The 20,410-nt window shown below is 52.0% G+C and overlaps 1 protein-coding gene across 1 annotated transcript; it reads left to right on the top strand.

The window, feature by feature from the left end:
* Positions 1 to 9,190: 9,190 nt before the first annotated feature.
* On the top strand, positions 9,191 to 10,360 carry FOXE3 (forkhead box E3). The gene has a single exon (XM_065746241.1). It carries the CDS (start codon positions 9,191 to 9,193, stop codon positions 10,358 to 10,360), a length of 1,170 nt encoding a protein of 389 aa, XP_065602313.1.
* The last annotated feature ends 10,050 nt before the right edge of the window (positions 10,361 to 20,410 follow it).

Here is a 20,410-nt window from a genome sequence, read left to right as displayed (position 1 = left end):
ATTGATTTTGACAAGCCCTTAGTAGATCCCCCAGTTACTTATTGGGTTTTCAGAGGAACGTTGTCAATGTAAGGATCTGTGCTCTGACCCCAGCGCTGCTGACAGGATGTGGCTGTACCAAATCATAGAATCATTAAGGTTGGAAAAGACCACTGAGATCATCTAGTCCAACTGTCAACCCATCAAATCTACTTCGATGGATGGAGGAGAAAATCCCCATTGATCTTCAGGGCCAAATTCTGATCCTTCTGAAGGGCGCCTTGGAGGTGCCAGAGGCAGGCTGGGATGAGGTGCTGCTGGTTTGAGGAATGGGATCTGTGAGGTCCCGCACTCTTGGGGCAGTTATGGTTGGGAAAGACCCAGGTTGGCTGGATGGGGATGCACAGCAGCAGCAGCTGCCAGTGGTGGATCACAAGGGAAAAAAAAAAAAGATTACAAGCTATTTCTGCATGCCCAAACCCTGTGTTTATGACCAGTGTGGTTGAATTCCCAGCCCCGAAGCCCTGCAGGCTGGGGCCCTGGCTGGGCAGACAGGGAAGCTGTCCGGAGCCTCCTGTCTGTGAGAAACGCCAGTGCTGAGCTCCGAGGCTCACATCCCAAAGACAGACGATTGAGATCATTTGGAAATGAATGGGAGTTATGTGCTTGAGTAATCTCAGAGGATCTGGGCATAGCAGCACTGGTGATTTAAAATGATACATATATTTTTATAAATACAGAAATTGGGAAAGAAAGCATTACCCAGCAAAGGGAATCACTGCGTCAGACTTAGGTGCGCAGGTGGGATGAGTGTGTCAGCGTCACTGGGGCTGGGCTCTGCGGCTGTTACACGCACAAATATGGGCTTGCCTGGAAGTTGCTTTGGGCAGCAAAGCAAACAGCTTCCTGGAAGTCCTGCGAGCCCCGTGCTTTGCTTTTGCATCACTGTTGCTCGCCGATGGCAGCCACAGCATGGGTGTCCCATGCTGCTCTTCTGTGATAATTGGTGACAAAAACGCTGTTAAAGAGTCAAATTGTAACATGCACCCGCAATGTGCCAGGCCAAGGGAGAGCTGCCGGTAGTTTTTCTTCTTTTGCCCGTTGTTTGGAAGTCCAATGAACTTCAGTGTTCAGCAGAAACAAAAGCGTTGAATGTGCTGTTTACAGCCAATTCCCTCATCCTTCAACGAGTGGACAGGTTTACAAGCCACTTATTTAAAAAAGAAGAGGCCCTCATTAATCGGCAGTGCTTTTATTGTTTCTTAGTCATTTGACAGCAATTCAGAACCATTTCTTGTTTTCTATTATGGGCATATCTGCGTTGCTGGTACTCGTTCCCCATCTACTGTCTCCAAGATAGTTTTCATGTTGAGAACTGCTGTATTCTTCCTAATAAAGGATGGTATTTACATGGAAAATCTCTCTTCCAGATAACTGTTTTCAAACAGCCAGTTCCTAGCCCTGTTTGGAGTATTAAAGTTTTTGTTTGTTTTATTGCAGACTTTTTTAGTTCAAGCTTCCAGAAATATGGGCAGCGGAGGTGGCTGCTGTAGGTGTTGGAAACACGCAGTGGAGATTTTGGTAACTGGTGTCCTGAGAAACTCCGTGGAAGTCACCCAATGGTAAGGAGCACTGTTTTTTGATGATTTGGGGGAGATGTTGGTTTTGAGGAGAAACAGTTGTGGTCCCCCTGCCTGCACGTGGGATGTGGACAACTGAGGAAGGAGCTGTTGTGCTCCGTGCTCCGTTTATAAAGACATGGGGCAACACTGGTGATAGGAGGATGGTTGGACAGGGTGATCTTAGAGGTCTTTTCCAGCTTTAATGATTCTGTGTCCTGGTGGGCTCTACCATGCTTCTGTAGATACAGAGCTGGTTAGTTCCAAGCCCATCATGCCCCAGCCACAGTGTTCGGAAACAGCCTGTGAACTTCTCAGGGTGTGAGACCTTGAAGTGAGCTCAGTTTGTGCTCTTTTCTCATGCCTTGCTCTGCAATGTTTAGGGAAATGCTGATGTCGATGCAAAAGCTCTTGGTGCTGGCTGGGGTGGGTCACGAGGCAGGAACAAATCACTTTCTCACTAGGGAAAGGTCATCTGTGAAATTTTACAGACAGTTCTCCTGTTCTCTAAATACCCTTTTCCCCCTGACTTTTTTTTTTAATTTTTTTTTTCAGTGTATAATTGTGCGTCAGCCCAAGTGCACTCAGAATGTGAGCAGGGTCTGACACAAGGAGGGTGAAATGAGATAATCCATGTTTTCACCATCCATAGGCCTCTCTTTTCACAGCCCGTGGGCCGTACTTTATTAGGCTGAGCAGCTCTGGGCCTGCAAGAAAGAGGAGGACTTTCTCATCCCGATGAGAATGGGGCTGTGAATGGATTCCAAGTGTTTACTCAGCATTTGTCTCGTGGTTTATCAAAGGCATGAGGAGGAGGTGCCGACAGACCTTTTGTCCCGCTGATGTGTTATGACAATGTTCCATGAATATGCAGAATGGCAGAAGGGATTAGAGCCAGTACAATTCCCCTCCGGCACTGCTTTTTTTCCTCTTTTTTTTTTTCCTCTTTTTCTTTCTTTTTTTTTTTTTTTTTTTTGCCTGGGATGTTCAGGGGTTTAAGGGTGACCTGCTTGCAGTCAGGGCACTAAACATCAGATTTCCCTGCAGATAGGGGTGTAAAAATCCCACACTTGTCCAAAGCTGTTAGCATCGGGCTTGAAGGTTGGGCTGCTGTAGTTGCTGCTTCTCTTTATGAAACTCCGCCTGGCTGAAAGCTTTGTGTTGTAGGAGACAGGGAGATATTGGGGTGTAATTAAAACCCGAGTCAATCAGTGACACGTGAAGTGCAGGCCAATGGTGATGTGGCTGCTGCCTTTTGGTGTGGGCTGCTGGCAGTGCACTGCAGTGCTCTGCTGCTTCCCAAAGCCCCAGTCCCAGAGTTTTGGTGCTGTGCAGTCAGAGGTTCTGGCATTGGTTAGTGATGCTCAGCGTGTCCTTTTGTACACGTTAATGAGTTCACACACCTCCAAGGCAGATGATGGATGTTTTCAGCGTAGGGAGGTGAGAGCGTTGGGCACAAGCCTGTACTTTCCTCTTGTGTCTGAACCTTCCTCTCCAAGTGGTGCTGTTGATGATCAGCACCTGCCAGATCTTCCCAGCAGGTCCTGACACTGGCACTGCTGCAGCGTGCCCAGTGCTTGCTGAAGTCCTCTTCAGCCCCTTGGGAGCACAGACAATAATTGACTTAATGAATTTAGCTGCAATTAGCCCAATGCCAGCTCCCAGCTGGTGGCCCACGAGATCATTTGGCGATGGCTCTGGTATCTGCTGTGCCTGTGCCAGCTGATGGGAGGATATGTGCCACTGTTTGCTCGGTTGCTTGGTCTCCTTTTGTGGGGAGATGACAGTGTGTCTCCAGCAGCTGAAGACCACTGTCTGACTGTGCTGACATCCCCTCCCTGGGCTCTGGCCAGCACTGGGCTGTGCTCCTGGCAGCTGGCCATCATGGGCCCAAAGCTCTTCAGGCTTGTCACTCAGGCAGACAAGTTCTTGAGGTCAGCTTAAAAAGAAATGGGACATTCATCCCCATCTGTCTGCTTTTTCACCACCATGAGCAATGCTAGGTCATTCTTTGCCTTCTGGGGTGTTCAAGAAGGATTGTGGTTTTCACGCTATCCTTTGCAACCAGAGCTCCTCAACCACGGTCTGAGGAGGGGGAAAAAAACAGTGAAATATGAACATATGCTTCCCCCTCCAATAAACCTGTGATGAAAACATGATTGGCAGCCCTGGGATGGAAGCCAGCCTGTGTCTGCCAGGATACTTACAGAAAGGACACCTGCCTGGTGGAAACCTCTCCCCGCTGTTCTGTTTGTTGTCCATCCCTTGGGATTTTGTGGCTGCATGTGTCTGCCCCTCAGCTCCTTAAGGGGACACCGAGCAGTGGAAGAACAAACAGAAGCTGCCAGCTTTGGGGTTTTGTGGCTCTACCAGGCAAAGTCAGATCTACATTGGCCTATGGGATTTCCTAACACAAGTTGGGCAGATCAGTGACCTGAATCACAGTGTGTGGGATAAGGGTTGTGAGCAGGAAAAGTGGGTTGTGGAGCAACCCTGGGAGCTGCAGGCATGACGATGGAAATTGAACAGAGGAGATGTGAAAGAGGTTTGGAACTCCAACAAGTAGGCCAAGACTGGCATGGCTCATCCAAGCAGAAGCCATCTGGAAAATCCCACATCCTGACAAGCCAAAATGCAGCTGGATCCGTGTTCACTGAGCCAAGAGCAGAAGTGATGGTGGGGATCTTCAGAACTAAGTGGGGATGGGTGGAACCACAACTGCTTTCCCTGTGCACCCAACTCTGATGGGATCTGATGCTGGTGCTAGCTGCCTCCCTGCATCCAATGCTGCTGAAATGTGGAGGTTCCCATCCCAGGTGGAGGACCCCAGTGACCACAGCATTTCAGAAGTGGAGATCTAAATGGGATTTCTATGGACCTCCAAAATAACAAAAAGATTTCTGGGTTGATTCTTGCAGCCCCCAAACTGCTCTGGGCAGGGATAGTTTTGGCTGGGAGGAATGTGAGACAAATGCTGTGATTCATAGTTGTCCAGTCTGATTTGAGTTTGAATCACCTCTCCTGCCTTATCATGAGGAAATTATGTGATGAGCAATGGCCTGTTGTGGCTGAAGACCCTTCTGAAATTTCCTTTTGCATGAAGCTTTAGTCATTGATTGTCCATGGGATGCGCTTAAAAGCAGACGAGGTCTCTACAGCCTCCAGGTAACCAGCTTCTCCAGCAGCACAGATGTGTGGCAAGATGTCCCTGCTTTGGGCAGAAGGGGCTTGGGGAACTTGGAGTCAGTTGTTCTGCTCCTGGCCTTGTTTCTTCTGCCAGGCTTTAGGATGTGGGTCTAGGAGACCTCTCTCTGAGCAAGCCTGTGGGCTTGGGGAGAAGATCACACCTGGTGCCACCACCTCATGGACATCTCCGTGTGAGATCCTCCCTCTGCCTGCACCATTGGAATGGGGGTGACAGAGGTGCCTGGCCAGGCCAAGTGGGGTTAAAGAGTCTTTGTTTCAAAAGCACTTTAAGCAGAATGAAAAAAACCAACCTGCCAGCCTGGCTGCAGGCAGATCGGGTGGAAGGTACAAGACAGAGGGAAATTCTCCATGACAGAGGTGTGCTCCTGGCCTAAGGGGGTGGAAAAGTCTATTATGTTTGGAGTAAATGAAATCACTTCTGGCAGAAGCATTAAACAGAGGAAAAAGAGAGTAGCAAGCAAGATGGGATTTCAGCTGTCTGCCTGGGCTTGTAGCTAATCAGTCCAGTGGTTAGAGAAGGGTGATGGACCCAGTTGCCTGTTTCTGTGATGGAATTACCAGCATTCCCTGTATGAGCCTTGCAGAGTAACCCTGCAAGATGATGGGTTTTAATCATCTGCCTCACATGCTCTGGGAAACCTGGACAGTGCTCATCTGGGCTCTGATAGGAAGCGATTGTTTTTATGTGGGATGTTGAGGTTCCTTGCAGAGATCTGTTCTTGGAAGGGTGGTCCTCAGTCATGCTGTTTGATGGTTTCTTTGCCACTTCTGTGGATCACATATCTGGAATCCTTCATAAACAGGAAGGCCTACATGGGTGTGCTCTGCTCTGAGCACAAGAGCAGCTTTACCAGGAGACACTTGTCTGACCTGTGCTGTGGTTGCACTGCAGTAATCATAGTGACCTCTTTGTTTTTCTAGAGCATTTAATACTGCTTTATAAAAATAGATATCTACATGTTCCTGGCTAACCAAGTGCACAACCATGGCTTTGCTCTTCTCAGTGTCTTGAAGGCACTGGGAGGGATTGCTGTGGGCTCAACTTCGCCTTGGGTTTTAGCAGTGTGATGTGGAGATGAAACAAAAAAAAATAGTCTTTTTAATTATCAGTTCAGGAGGAAGGAAAATTAAATATTGCAGACCCCCAAATCTCGAGGTTTTCCTTAAACAAAAGTACTGAAGTTCATGAAAGTCAAATCTCTAAAACTCAGAACCAAATTTTGCCCTGGGGAAGTCATGTTTTTCAGTAACAAATCTTTTTCCTGTTTCCTTTCAGTTTAAATAAATAGATACTTCACTTAGCAGTGTTATTCTTGGTAAAGACACAAGAAGAAAGAAACAGTTTTGGTTTTCTGTTTGTTTGCTTTTAATCTTCCTCCCGTCTCCATTCATTCCATAGAAATGAATGAAAACTTCACAGATGTAATTTTGGGAAGAAAATCTTAGATTGCCATCTTGGGAAGAAACTTCTCCATAAAACCGAAGGGTGACTTAGAAGTTTTTTTTTGGACACTTTTTCCCAGCACTCCCCTGCTTGGTAAATGCTTTACCTATACTTTTTGCAAAGGAAGAGTAACTGTGATGTGACAGGAGCTTCTTCAGAGTTCTCCCCTGGGATGTGGAAGCATGGCTGGTTCAGGCAGCCATAGGAGTGGGGACAGGTCCAGCAGCTTCTATGTCAAGGCAGTGCTACCTGGCCAGCTTTTAGCAAAGGGAACCTACCTATGATTGGTTGTTGCTGATCAAGTATTTAGAATTAGGTTGTGTGTCATGGCAGCATCCCCTAGAAAGCCCAGCTTGGAGGCTGGGGGATGCTTTGGGCTGCTTGTTGCAGCAATCAGTGTGAGAGGAACTAGAGAGCTCTTCAGTTCCATAATCCATAGCACATCCAAGGGTGGCTGAGGTACTGAGCAAGTGCAGTTTACTTGCTCTGCATTGCATCATTGTAAGGAGAGACTTGTCCCATTTGGTTACCATCTTTATTATTAATATCACCTTGAGAATTAAAGCATATGTGGGAATTAGTGTATGTCCGTTTTAGCTTTCCTTGCTCAGTGCTACACTGCAATCTATTTCCTGCCTGTGTGTTCCTGCCCACCTCTGCCCTGCTGCTTTATCCATCTGTCAAAACCACTTTGACGTCTGGACCCCAATGCTGCAAGGCTAGGAGTGGTGTGAACAGTCCTGGCAGCTCCCAGGTGACCCTACACCAGCTGAAGTCAGACTGAAGTCCAACAGGGGGCTTCCCCTACGATGGATACAGTTACATCAGAGTAGGGCCTTGGGCTGTGAGTGCCCCAAAGGGCTGAGTCTTCATGTCCCATTGTCCAGATAAGATTGCTTTTCCTTTGCAGGTGCAGGTAGCTCCAGACTCAGTAATAGTTTTACATTCCCATCTCCAAATCTTTTTCTGATATTTAGACCACTAAGCTAAAGAGGAAGAGGGTGGTGCGACTGCTTGTGGGAACAAATGAGAAAAGGTTTGCACCGTTTAACTCTTTTTAATCTCAGATTGATCTGTGCTAAATCAAGGTGCATACTGCTCTTTGTCTCTGCGTGAAAATCTCACCAGTATGAGCCTGCAGAGGTTTCAAGCCTGCAGAAGTTTCCATCCTGCAGGGAGTAATCTGCTGTAATTCAGACACACACTCAAATTAAAGGCACACTTCTGGAGAAAAACATGTCCTTTTCCCCAGGTTTCTCTGGGGTCATTGAATGGTCCCTGCTATCCTCTTTGCTTGCTGCCCCCACTCTGAAGAGGAAAGCATTTAAGCAAAGGAAAACTATGAAGAGTTTTTCTGTATACCAAGCTGCTTCTCCTGCTCGTGTTGTTGTCTGCATTTGACAGAGGGAACACAGAGGTAGTTTACTCCACACTACCAACAGGTCAGTGGCCAACCAGGTGTGGACCCAGCATGGCTCTGTTGGACCCTATGCTTCCCTGCCTGAGCCCTGGAGAGTGCAGGAGGTGAACTAGGAATGGAAAATAAAACAAGAACAAAAGCACAGGCTGACACAAGCAGGAGAACAAGTGATGGTGGGAAATAACTTGGGTGATGAATTTTAGCTTGGATTGTAAAACAGAACCACCAGGAAGTGCTTGGATGGAAGGGATGGAGAATCTTTTTAGAAGAACTTGGACAAAGGTTTTCAGCTGCTCTGCTGTTGGAAATACTTCAAACTAATTTACAAAGTTAAAGGCTGTGATTTTTGTTTACAGTTCAGGGCATGTAAGAGATCTGTCAGTACGTCAATGGCTGTGGCATCTCCAGCTGTTTTAATGGACATGGATGTGTAGCTATATATCAAACTGTGACCTGGCTCTGAAATTCCACTTTGTCCAGCTTGCCCTAGTATAGATGGGGTGTGAGGTGCAGAGGAGATGCTCAGTGGCAGATGAAGAAAGATGCCATGAGAGCCCAGGGCTGTTTTGGTACCAATGAGGCAGCCCCCAGCTGTGCTACTGGTGGGGCTGGCCATCAGCTCTGGAGTGTAGGGTGTGACATGAAGAGTTCCAGGTGTTTTCCCTGAAATCCAACGAATCTTTCTGAGTGTTGGTGCCTTTCTGAGTGTTGGTGCCCATCTCCAACCCCAGCCACGCAGTGTTGGAGAGGACCTCCTTCTCCTGTGTACCACCAAAATACCATCTCTGCCAGGCATCCCCGAGCTCTGTGCATCCCTTCCCACTCTCTCACGGGGAAAATTAAAAATCCACAGTTGGTTTCCTTACCCAGAAGCTCTCACCAGGCTGCAGAGAAATTAAACCGGGGCGTGCTCTGAGCGGAGAAACTCCTGTTCTCACCGCTGCTGCGTACCAGCCCGGATGGAGCGGTTTTCCCAGAAAAAAAACCAAAACGAAATCCAAGCAGTGCGAAGGCTCTGGGAGCAGCTTACCTGCCCTTCTCATGGGGGCCGGCTGTGGGATGAAACTCACCCTGCTTTGGTCGACGACACTTGTCTGACTTAGTTATATTTTTCATCCGAGCTAAAAATGAATTAAAAACGAAGCGAGCGCCCCGGAAAATCACCCAGCCCACTCGGGAGAGGATTTCCCCCGGGGGCAAAGCTGCCAAAGAAAACCCCAGCGAGAGGCCGGGGGATTTACCAGTGGGAGAACGGCTCCGAGTTCGGCAGCCTTCCCCACCCTGCCCCCCCACCGCGGCCCCTGGGGAGAGGGGCCGGGCTCCGCACGCCCCTCGGGGTGGGTTGGTGTGGCGGCCACCCTATATATTGCGAAGCAGCTCGGGGCCCTGCTTCCCATCGCCGGGTGCTGCCGCAGCGCTCGTCCCCCTTTTCCCCTTCCCCTCCCTCTCCCTTTCCCCTTGGGCGGGGGGGCTCTTTCTCCTTCCGCCCCCCCCACTTTACCCTTATTCCTCCGGCCGTATATGAACGCGGCCGGCTTTCCCTGCCTGCGAGGCATGTGCACGCTGCCGGCGGCCGGCCCCGCCGCCTCGGCCAGCCCCGGCTCCCCGGGTCCCCCCAGGGGCTCTTCCCCCGCCGCCCAGGTGAAGCCGGAGCCGCGAGGTGCCGGGAGCAGCCCCCCGCTGCCTCCTCCTCCTCCCCCCCCCGAGGAGCCGACACCTCCCACCGGGGGCCGCCGGAGGAAGCGACCGGTGCAGAGGGGCAAGCCGCCCTACTCCTACATCGCCCTCATCGCCATGGCCATCGCCAACGCCGCCGAGAGGAAGCTCACCTTGGGGGGCATCTACAAGTTCATCACTGAGCGCTTCCCCTTTTACCGGGAGAACCCCAAGAAGTGGCAGAACAGCATCCGCCACAACCTCACCCTCAACGATTGCTTCGTCAAGATCCCCCGCGAGCCCGGCCACCCTGGGAAAGGCAACTACTGGACGCTGGACCCCGCTGCTGAGGACATGTTCGACAACGGGAGCTTCCTGCGTCGGAGGAAACGCTTCAAACGCACTGACATCACCACCTACCCCGGCTACATGCAGAACTCCAGCGCCTTCACCCCACCACCCGCCGTCCGCCCGGTAGCCCCTGCTGCCCCCTACCCAAATGCCCTCTGCTCGCCTGCCTACAGCCCCCAACTCTCGGGCACCGTCTTCCATCCCTATGCAACCGGGGTGGCACCACCAGCGCAGCACTCGAGGATGTTCAGCATTGACAGTCTGATCAGTGGGCAGCAGGCCCTGCAGCCCTCGCCACCTACTGAGCTGGCCCACCCTTCTCTGGGCTTAACTGGGACCGAACTAGCCCCCAGCTGCTCTGCCAGCACCTCGGAGCCTCCCTGCTTCCAGCCACAGCCCGTCAGCCCTGGTTTGCTGAGCCGAGCTGGCCCCAATGCTTTGGCATATCCCTACGCTGCCTCACCACCCCATCTCCCCGTAGGGCAGGGCAGCTACTCACCCAGCAGCCCACAGCTCTATGGGGCTCCCAGCAGACTGGCGCTGCCCACTGTGCGCCCCACTGCCTGCCCTGAGCACAGCGAGCAGCTGCTGGGGCTCCCTGCGTCACCCCTCGGCCAGTTCAGCTCCAGCAACGCCTATGGCAGGCAGCCCAACTTCGCCGCCGGCCTGGAGAGGTACATGTGATGGGACCATGGATGGCTGCTCTAAGGATCCCGTGGATGGATGCATGAACGTTGTCCCCATAGTGGGGACTGAGTGGGTGGGGTGAGGGTCCTGCTCTTCGGCTGTGTGCAGACACAGTCCCAAGTGCATGGTGGAGGGGACCGAACTCTTTCTGACTCCTCTTTTCCAGCTGTGTTTAACTGGAGGTTCTTCCTGGAAGCGATGCTCATGTGATGCAATGGGCAGAAACCCCAAAAGCAAGGAATGGTCCACTAAAGGGCCTTCTCCTCTTCCCTGGGTGGTCCTTCATCACTGGAGTGAGTCACCCAAAAGCCCCACTAAACCAATTTTAAATGAATATTTAAGATGTTTATCCTCTTATTTCCCCCACAGGAAGAAAAAAAAAAAAAAAGAAACCAAACCACACCCTGACTACTTCTTTTTACTATTTTTAAAAATTACTTTTATTGTTAGAAAAGACTTTTTTTAAAATAAAAGCTTTTCCTTCCAACCTGTCCAGTGCTGCCCTTCCCCTGCTCCAACCAGAGGAAACCCTCTGCTCACGTTATTGTGCTGCTGTTGTGCCACCATCGCAGGACGTGTTTTTAGTGGTGCTTTTTGAAGCTATTCTGTGATTTTCTTATGAAAGTGAATGGGAGCTAAGTGCTGAGGGGCCGTGGGGAAGATGTAGTTGAGCTCTTCATCACCTGGGAGCTGCAGGGTGTACCTTTCCATTGGCACAGCAGGAATCCCCTGCAGGTGATACACCCATTTAGCACCCCAGCTTAGGAGATTGGAGCTTTCCTCCCTGGGCACAAAGTCAATTAAAACCCAGTGTGTTCACTGCACAGCCTGGTGCTCTTTATTTATAGGACTGTCCCCAGTGCCCAGCCAGGTGGTGAGACAGGTGGATTGAGTCCTCATGGTGGGAGCTCTCACTTGTGTCTCTTCATTCCTTTATCCCATAAGCGCTGTAAGAATTGAGTGTGGGGTTGGTGTGGAAGGGGAGAGAAAAAGCTGCTTTTCTCCAGGCTGGCAGTGCACAAGGAGGTGTCCTAGGGGAGGCCCAGGTGCCACACAAAAGGAAAATGGTGGTGGGGGTGGGCAGGTGGTGCTGCAGTTCTCTAGGCTTGGTGCTTGGACACTTGGTGCTGTGCTGAGCCTGTCCTTCCCTAGTCCCAGTGGAGCCTTGCACAGCTGGTAGCAGAAAAACTTGGCTTGGGGAGAGATGTGTGGTCCAGGTTCTGGGGGGTAGCATGCAGATGCTGAGATGCCCACATGTCGAGGTGAAGCATCCAGCTGCGGGTCCTCACCCAGCCAGCCCCAACACCCCACAGGCAGCCCACAGCCACCCTCGCTGCAGGCCCTGTGCTGCCAAAGTACAGGGAGCAGATCCCTTCTCTTCTTCTCCCTTCGGATATTAATCCCTCCACGCAGAAAACTCTGGCACTCGTATTGTGATTGTCATTACACTAATGCCTTAAGACTGTCTTCTTGGTTAACTTAATGTATCCCAACTAGGATTTAAGCTTTCGTTTCAAAGCTTTGTTTACAGTTAGGGTGAATCTAGCAAATGAGTAGGATTAAGGTGTCACGTAAAGCATGAGCTGTGCTGAGACAGAGTAGTTTTAAGCTTTGTAAAGTTTATACCTGTGCCCTTCGTCTGTTTTAGTGTCTTTTCAGCATAAGCGTTTCGTGAAAAAGAGGGATTTGAATGAAACAGGAGTAATTATCACCCAGATTTGGGCTGTGAAACCAAATCTCCTTTGAAATCCTTCCCTCTTTACTTAGCAACATCCAGGGAGTTCAGGGAACATTAAGTAATGACATGCATAACTATCCCCATCCAACCCACACAAAAAGCCAGAGGCAAAACTTTCTTTGCTCTCTACTATTGTGGAATGAGTGTGATCCTTTGGGATCAAGGTTGGTCTGGTGATCAGGGTCTTCACAGGTGGCTTCTCACGGAGTGGCTCTTGGAAAATTGGGCTGGATTCACGTCTCTCATGATTGGAACAAGGAGTTGTTTTTCTTTCAGAAACCCCAACTGCCCGGGGAGCACTTGGGTGCAAACAAACAGCATTAGTTGGGTCTGTAATAGGAGTACTTTTCGAGAAGAACTTGTCAGCCCTCCAGAGGTGTCAGACTCTGTCTGGATGCTGCCAGTTGTCCACCTCCAATCCCAGGGGTGGGCATTTTAGGCCATAATGATGTTTTATTTTATTCAATGCTTTGTCCCTTGCAAATACATCACTTGGAGAGAGCCAACGGTTTCTCCATCTTAAAGAGAGGTCAGGACTGAGCCTTTGAATCCATCCAGTGATGGGCAATGGGTGGTGGGTGCAATGAAACTGTCCAAGATGGGCTTTGCTGGCTGATGGTGTTGGGCAACCAGTGCCAGCTGAGCACTGTATCTTGGGGGTCTCAGGATGCATCGTCACCTCTACCCCCCCATGTTTAGGTCCCTTATACACAACCAGCCAATGCCACTCTGACCTCGGCCCCTCCACGAGTGTGATGTGATGACCAGATCACATCTCGCAGCCAATGTGTCACTGCTGTCCCATCCCGGGACCCCTCTACAAACGCACCCAGAGGCTCCAATCGGTGCCGACGCCGGGACAGGGACCGGGTGGCCCTGAGTGACAGCCCCAGTGCTCGGGCCAACACTGACCTCCAGTGGAATTCCCTGAGAAGCCGCTCCTGGCTGCCACCGGGGGGGCTAACGTAGCCCCCGAGCTTCCCTCCCCCCCCCTACCCTCACTCCCCTCCCTTCCTGGGTAAGGGGACACGAGGGTGCTCCTAGTGTGGCCTTTCAGCATCTGTCCTCGTTGAGATGCTGCAGGGTGTCACGAAGGCTTGGGGCATAGTCGAAACCAGAGGGGATGGGATTCAGAGAGTCGTTGCTCAGAGCAACGGGTGAGATGCAGCCTCCAGGCTGGGAAAGGGACCTGCAAGCTCCTGGCAGAGCATTCAAGGGCCATTTATTGCCCAGTCTTGTCACTGAGACTAAGAAGCTGTAACATTGCAATAGGACTTCTGTGCATGTGTTGAAGCAACTCTGAAACACCTAACACCAACAGGCAGCCCTGGCCCTGTGCTTTGGTGCTGCACAGAGGATGGTTGCACCTGAGCTGGTTATGTTCATGCCTGGGAATGCTCATTTCCAATTTGCACCAGCTCTGCTGGCTGGAAGGAAACAGTGTGTGATGTTGGAGGAATTAATTTACCGGTGCTGGTCAGACCAACCCATGTTTCTGGTTGTGTCCTGTCTCAGATGTTCCCACCTTGAAAGACAAGTGATTGAACAGCAGTAAGGCAACTCTGTTGCACCACAATATTTAGTTTTTCAAAAAGATGCCTCACATGGAGACCTAACTACTGAGCATCCCATCTGGCACTCACCCACAGTAGAGACACATTTGCTGGTTAGCAAACAGAAGGCTGCTGGACCTATCTCATCACTGGGAATCACACGGTCCGCCATCCCAGAACTACCCCAAAGACACAGTTTGGGAACATTCTGCTGCCAAAGCCCAAACAGATCCCAAAGCTTCGGTGCATTCCTTTCTTTGCACAGTGATGTCCAACCCATCCACTTGGCAGTATCCCAATGGAGGCGATGGCAGCGAGCACGGCTGTACCTGCTGCACTGTGGGCAGCACCCACGAGGTGGCAGCCAGGTGACACCTGGACAAGATCCCACAGCCACAAAGCAGCTCCAAGCGGCGTCTCCCCCACCCTTTTCTTTCCGGGCTGTCTGCTGCTTGGATTCTCCCTCAACTGATGCTCACCCTCTAAGTATAATTGCAATACAAAGTCGTTTCAGAATAGCGTGCAATAGTGGCTAATTATTTGGAACAATTATACATAACAAAGACAGAGCCAAGCAGCAAGAGGGCTTAATTGTCTGGCCAAGCATGAAATAGCACCGGATTATCGCGGACAGGGGGAGGGGAAGCAGCGCAGTAGAATTGCCCCATAGAATAGGCAGGAATCCTGGCTGCTCAGGAAGGCAAAGTTTATTGAAGAACTTGAAAATTCCTCTTTGAAGCATCTTCTGAAATACCAGAGAAGACATGAAAAGGATAATGACTCAGAACATGGGCTTAGTGCACAAATCCCCCCACTGACGGACTCCAGGCCTACAGACACTTAAGCACATGCTTAAATTTTAAGCACATGAATGGTCCCCTTTGACGGCTCACGTGCTTAGAGTTAAGCTCAGGCATAAGTGTTTGTAGGATCGGAGCCCAGATTTTTATTACGACGAGGCTCCTCTCTGCAGTGATGGGAAATACATGACTTATGAAGATCATGAGCTTCCAGTGCAATGCAGTGCGTGGGGTACCTACTTCAAGCTGGTGGACACCCAAATCTGTCTCTGCATGGGGACAGTGACACATGGGTGGTAAGAATCAGTGCAGGCAGAAGAGGTGGGGGGACAGCACACGAACAACTCAGTGCCACACAGCTCCTCTCCGGGTGCTCTTTGCATTAGCATACACCTGCTTTTCCTGCAGCATAAGGTTTACCCCATTTGAGATCTTCCCTGCTCCTTCTTTCTGAATTTTGCACTTTTTCCCATTTAAGACAGCTTCCCAATGCCAGACCCATCATCCTGCTGCCCCCACAGACTCCCATTGTATCTCCCAGATCCAGAGATGCTGATGGTGAGGGTGCCCTATGTTTGCTCTTGGGTTTGGGACTGCTGTTGGCTGCCACTGGAGGGCATTATATGATACACGCACTGTGTTACGTGCCCACTTAGTACCTCCCCCAGAGGCAGACAGGTGCATGGGGTGTGGGAAGAACACAATTCCTTCTCCACCTTTCCATCCAAATGCCTGTGCCAGGGTGTGTTTGTGACAGCAGCCATGGGGAGGGGACAGCCCACTGGTGGCCCTGGAGCATTCCCCGTGACACCTCAGCATATCACCAGCCCCTCATGACATGCCTGTGCAGCAGCCCAGAGCAGGCAGGAGGATTTTCTCCGAAGCCAGAGGTTAATTATCCTTTATTGGATAATTTTCAGCTGCCAGTCCCAGCGATGAAGGGGATTTCCTCTAGATGGCATGCTTATCTCTGCACAACGAGCCGTGCCGGCAGCCCACAGCCCACAGTGCAGCGGGGTCCTGAGCCTGCAGTTGCTCCTGGGGATGAAGAGCATTGAGCCCTCATCCCACTCCCATCCCCAACTGTGGCTCAGCCACTGTCCTGTGGGATCCAAGTGATGTATTTTCAGTGGGATATTTTATCCCAGTGCTTTCTGCCCTCTTATAAGACAATTATAACTTGGCGTTGAGACTGTGGGTTAGTGGGATGTGGTTGACTGGGTGATGCTGAGCAGAAATCAGGACTTTTCAAGAAAGGTAGAGCCAGACATGAAGCACCAGCCTTCCTTCAGCAGCCCTCCGTGCAGCTTCTGTATGTTAACAGCTTTCCCTCTTATCCTCTGTTCAGCTTAGGACAGCAATTTCTTTTGTCTGTCTAAAGAAAAGCATAGGGGATGTTCACAACGATCTGGAACTGCCAGGGATGGATTTCTTGTGTGTTCCTTTTACCTATTGTGCTCCTATTTTATAGAAATGGAGAACTGCACCCTGGGTGCACTCTGCACCTACAGGGTGACACTGTGACCTGGTAGAGACACAGTGGGGCACTGACTCTCTGCTGCTCTGCATGGCCTTTGGTGAGATGCTTCACCTCCCTTTGCAGACTTCAGCCTTCTTCCCTGTTTATTCAGCACCTTCCCACCATGGGGATAGAGAAAATCAAACCTGTGCGGTAGCAGTGTTATATTTGCCAGCTGACATTATCTTATCTGTAGCCAAGAGGCAAAATGTGTCTACAAACCTGTTAACAGGCAGATCTGTAGCTATCAGCTCAAATGTGCAGAACTGATCTTGTACAAGATTCATCCGAACCTCATCTCTATATGAAAACTGCTCATACAGAGAAACTCCCATGTACAAAGAACACCCAGAAAAAAGGGAAAAATAATAATAAAAATAAGATTCCTGGGCACATTTGGAATGGTCAAATACTAACATGGAAACCCAGACTACAAGACCTCATCACAGGTTACTACAGCCACGTGAATCCAGGCATATGGACTTGCACCAGTGTGCCCACTTTTGGGAAACATGATTCCCTCCCACACGGATCCCCACCCCCCCCCAAAAAAAAAAAAATCCTCCCTACTAATTTCAGGGGATTGAGGGAAGAATTAAAAGATTTAAGAGTCTTGTTTTCACAGGGATATTTTTCCTTGTGCGGTAGGCACCATCGCCAGGCTGTTCTGTGCATGCTGCCATGTGCCAGAGCATAATTGCCTTCCACATGCATCAGCCTTTGGCTAATGTGTTTTTTATGGCAACCAGGAGAGCTGGATTTGGTGAGTCTCAAAAGTGCACCTGGTGCTTTATGGCTTGAAATCGCTGTGCTCCTCTGAGTCATGTGAGTGTGGGTGTTCATCTCTTTTCATGTTGGATTGCTGAAGAACAGTATGCGAAGAAAAGCTTATACCAAGCCAGAGTTAATCAGTTGGGTGTTATGAGCTCGCCTGGTGGGCTTCTAGTCCGTGTGGGATGGGATCAGTAGTGAAAAAAGAGCAGCAGACAAGGCTGTTGAACTCTAAGTCCAAAGCCAAGGTCCTAAACTCAGAACCCATAACATAGTAAAGGTGTGTGAGCATCTGAGCGCTGCAGGGATGGATGGAGGTACTCCCCAAAGTGTGGAGTGCTCCCCAAAGTGTGAATTGAGGGTGTTTGGCATCACCTGGCACTGCCGTTCCCACCCATCTCCCCGTTCTGGGAAGCAGCAGCCACCATGCTTTGGTGGTACGGCTGTGCTGCAGGTAGCAGCGAAGGTCTGAGCCTTGGCTATGGAAAGGAGAGAAATAATATCAAAGGAAATCACATAAGTGGAAAAAGAGCCCCCTGGGGCAGCCCGGGCAGCAGCAGGTCTGTCTTGTTCGTGTTTTGAGAGATGTTAGAGGTCAGCCAAGCCTGATAATGACGAAATACAGAAAAATCCATCACTGAGCTCTGGGGGACTTGGAGATGCGCTTCACATCAAAATAAACGAATTTGGACGCTGCTCGGCCGAGAAAACAACAACAATTAAGTCTTGCAGAGCCAAGAGCCCCTCTGTAAGGAGCTGAAGCCCCGCAATGCCCACGGCAGCAGGGCGGGGCTGCGGGGCCCGATGCTGCCCTTCCCACGCAGAGTGTAGGATCAGGGCTTTGCTTCGTTAAACCCCATTATCGGGCGCTGCTCCGACCGGGACAGCCGCACTGATGTATTTGTCTCCGTGCACCCGGAAAATGGAGGGGGGGGGTTGGGGGGAAAGGCAGGGAACGAGCTTTGCCCCGTGGGAAAAAAACAAAACAAAACTGCGGTGCAGTTTGGCAACCCCTGGGCACTCCGAAATGCGCCCGGGGGGGAAGGGGTTGGGCATGGGGAACCCCGGAGACACTGCGGGGAGCTGCCTGCCCACGGGGGCTGCGTTAGGACAGGAGAGACGGGCAGTGAAAGTCCACTTAAAGGAGAAAATAAATGCCGTTCGGCACGTTTCGGCTGTTCCGTTTTCCCTATTGAAACTTAAGGACCGGACAAATTTCGGCCCCAGGCGCTTCTGATAGCACGGCTTAACGTGAGATGCGAGGGAATTAAAAGCCGGGGACGGGAAGGGCCGTCCGTCACGAAATATTTCGGAGTGGAGCGCAGAAAAATTAAAAATCTGCTGAAGGAAAAGGAGGCATAAGTCATCCCTCCCACCTCTGCACGCCTGGGGACCGTGTGGTGGTGACGACCTTTTGGGGTCGATCCTTAGGGTCGCTTTTACGGGAGACCGCAGCGTTCCCCACCCGGCGCAGGAGCGCCCATGTAGGGCCGATGTGCAGCCGCGAGCGGTGCCCCTGATCCCGCCGGCTGCTTCGTGTCAGCCCAGGCTCCCCCTTTCCTCAGCCGTTTCGGGACGGCTGCTTTTTAGGTACTTTTTCTCGTTTAAATTCGTTTCCGCGCCCGATGTTGCGTGACAAAAGCGAAGCGAATAGCGGCGCGCAGATGGAGGCATCGGGGCTCCTCCGCTGTCCCTGCGGGCGGTGCCAACCTCGGGGCGCGGCACTTTGGGGGCAGCCGAGAGCCGCGGGGGTGCCCTCTGTGCCCGGTGCCCTCTGTGCCCACCGTCCCCTCTCTTTTCGCCGTCCCCAGCCCTCCCCCGCCGTGGCACAACGCGCAGCTCCCGGCGGTTCCTTTCTGCCACGGATCGCACCGAGTGGAAATTCAATCGCCCGTTGCGTGTGTGGTCGAAATCTCTGGCAGCTGCTTCGGAATTTTTTATGACACTTTCGTTTATGTAGGGGAGGCATAACTATTATTTTACTTAATAAAAATGGAAATGGGCTCGGGTGCTTTCCCTCCCTCCCCGCTCCCTTGCATTTGTTCTCCCCACCGCATTTCCGCGGGGCTGGGAGGAGAGATGCCGCGTCCCTAAAGCATTTCGCCGCGTTAAGATGGGAGAGAGCGATCATCGATGTACGTACACACGCGCAGGAGAGGGGCGAGTGTAAGTTGCTAACGCAGCGTTAGAGAGGTTTAAAAGCGAAAGAACCCAGAAAAGCTCTCTCAGGACACGCTCCCACCTTCGGGAGAAGCCCTCAGCCCCGTTCTGCGTGGAATTTTCCTTCCGTTTGATGAATCTTCCCCGAGAGCAACGCTGACTGCGAGGGTGGAGGATGCGCTCGGCTCCGAGCGGGGACGCGGTACCCACCCGGTACCGGCCCGGTGCACCGAGTCGTTAGGGTTTGATCGTTAGGGTTTGAGTAATTATTGTGAGCGGCATTTGGAAGCGGGGCCGCGCAGCTGTTTGGCCCGGCTCCCCGGTATTAGTGCTGGAGATTTTATCACCAAATGCTCGCACCTGTTAACAGCAGCGAGCGGCAATCCATCACCGCAGATTCTCACACTGCTGAGTGCAGCTTTTGGAGGGGGGCACCACGAGCCCCCCCGGATGCGAGGGCTGAGATTGCAGTTGGTTGATCAGGGGATCCCGGACCCCTCGGACTCCCAAGCGATACCCGAAGGATTTTGGGACATTCTATTGCCACCATCCCCTTCCTCCCAACCCGGCATCCCACTTCCCGGGGGAAGGAGAGACCTCAGGAACGCAGAAGCTCGAAAGGAAAACCCGTGTGAGCACAGCTTGCAGTGCAGATGGGGACAATGCGGTGGTCCCGTCCGTGTCCCCAGCCCCGCTCCGAGGTGGCCACAACGCTTTGCCCGGAGAAGGGGCACGGATCTACGGCTTTGGGGGTGGGGGGGTTGGGTCGCCCCTGCTCCCAGCTCTGCTTCTCACACCTGCCGGGTGGCAGCGGCCCTTAGGAAGCCCTCGGGGAAGGCTGCTGTCCCTCGGTGACGTGTCGGTGACGTGAGCACGTGGAGAAGGGGGCATTTGGGACTCCAAAATCAACCCCTACCCACGCACACACACAGCAGGAGGTCTGAGAGCTCCCTGCAGCCGTAGCCGAGGGGGGAAGGGGCGATTTAGGCGAGCGGGCAGCGCCTTTCCTCGAAAGCATCGCCAGGGCGGGGGGCAGCGTTTCGAGGGGACCCCATCAGGGCTGGGAGCCCCTCTCGGTCCCCGCTGGAGCTGTGGTGGGCTCCACGTGACGCCGGGACGGCCGTATAAAGGCCCGGGGAGCGCTCGCAGGAGGTGCAGAGTGGAAGCGTTGGCCCCCGGTCCCAGCTCGGGAGGGGTGGGGAGGGGGAGAGCGCCTTCCAGCCCCTGCTCTCCCCCCACCCTCTTCCTCCGTCCCTCCCTCCTCAAGCAGCCGCCGCACCCCCGGCATCAGAGCTATATTTTTATCCCCCCCCACTTCTTCCTTTTATTATCATTATTACTATTATTTGTCACTGCAGCTCTCCAGCTCCCTGCCCAGCCTCCGCGCTCCCTGTCTCTCCGCCCCCGCCCCGCGCCCCCTCCGCCGCCCCTCCCTCCGCAGCCACCACCCCGCAGCCCCGCCGAGGCTCCGCCAGCAGCGAACGGGGTGCGGAGCGGCGGCTCCGG

Source organism: Cyrtonyx montezumae, unplaced genomic scaffold (assembly GCF_038088225.1).
Source record: "Cyrtonyx montezumae isolate F1298 unplaced genomic scaffold, pur_monq_1.0 scaffold_1, whole genome shotgun sequence".
Classification (NCBI taxonomy): domain Eukaryota; kingdom Metazoa; phylum Chordata; class Aves; order Galliformes; family Odontophoridae; genus Cyrtonyx; species Cyrtonyx montezumae.
This window is presented reverse-complemented; position numbering and strand designations above follow the sequence as displayed.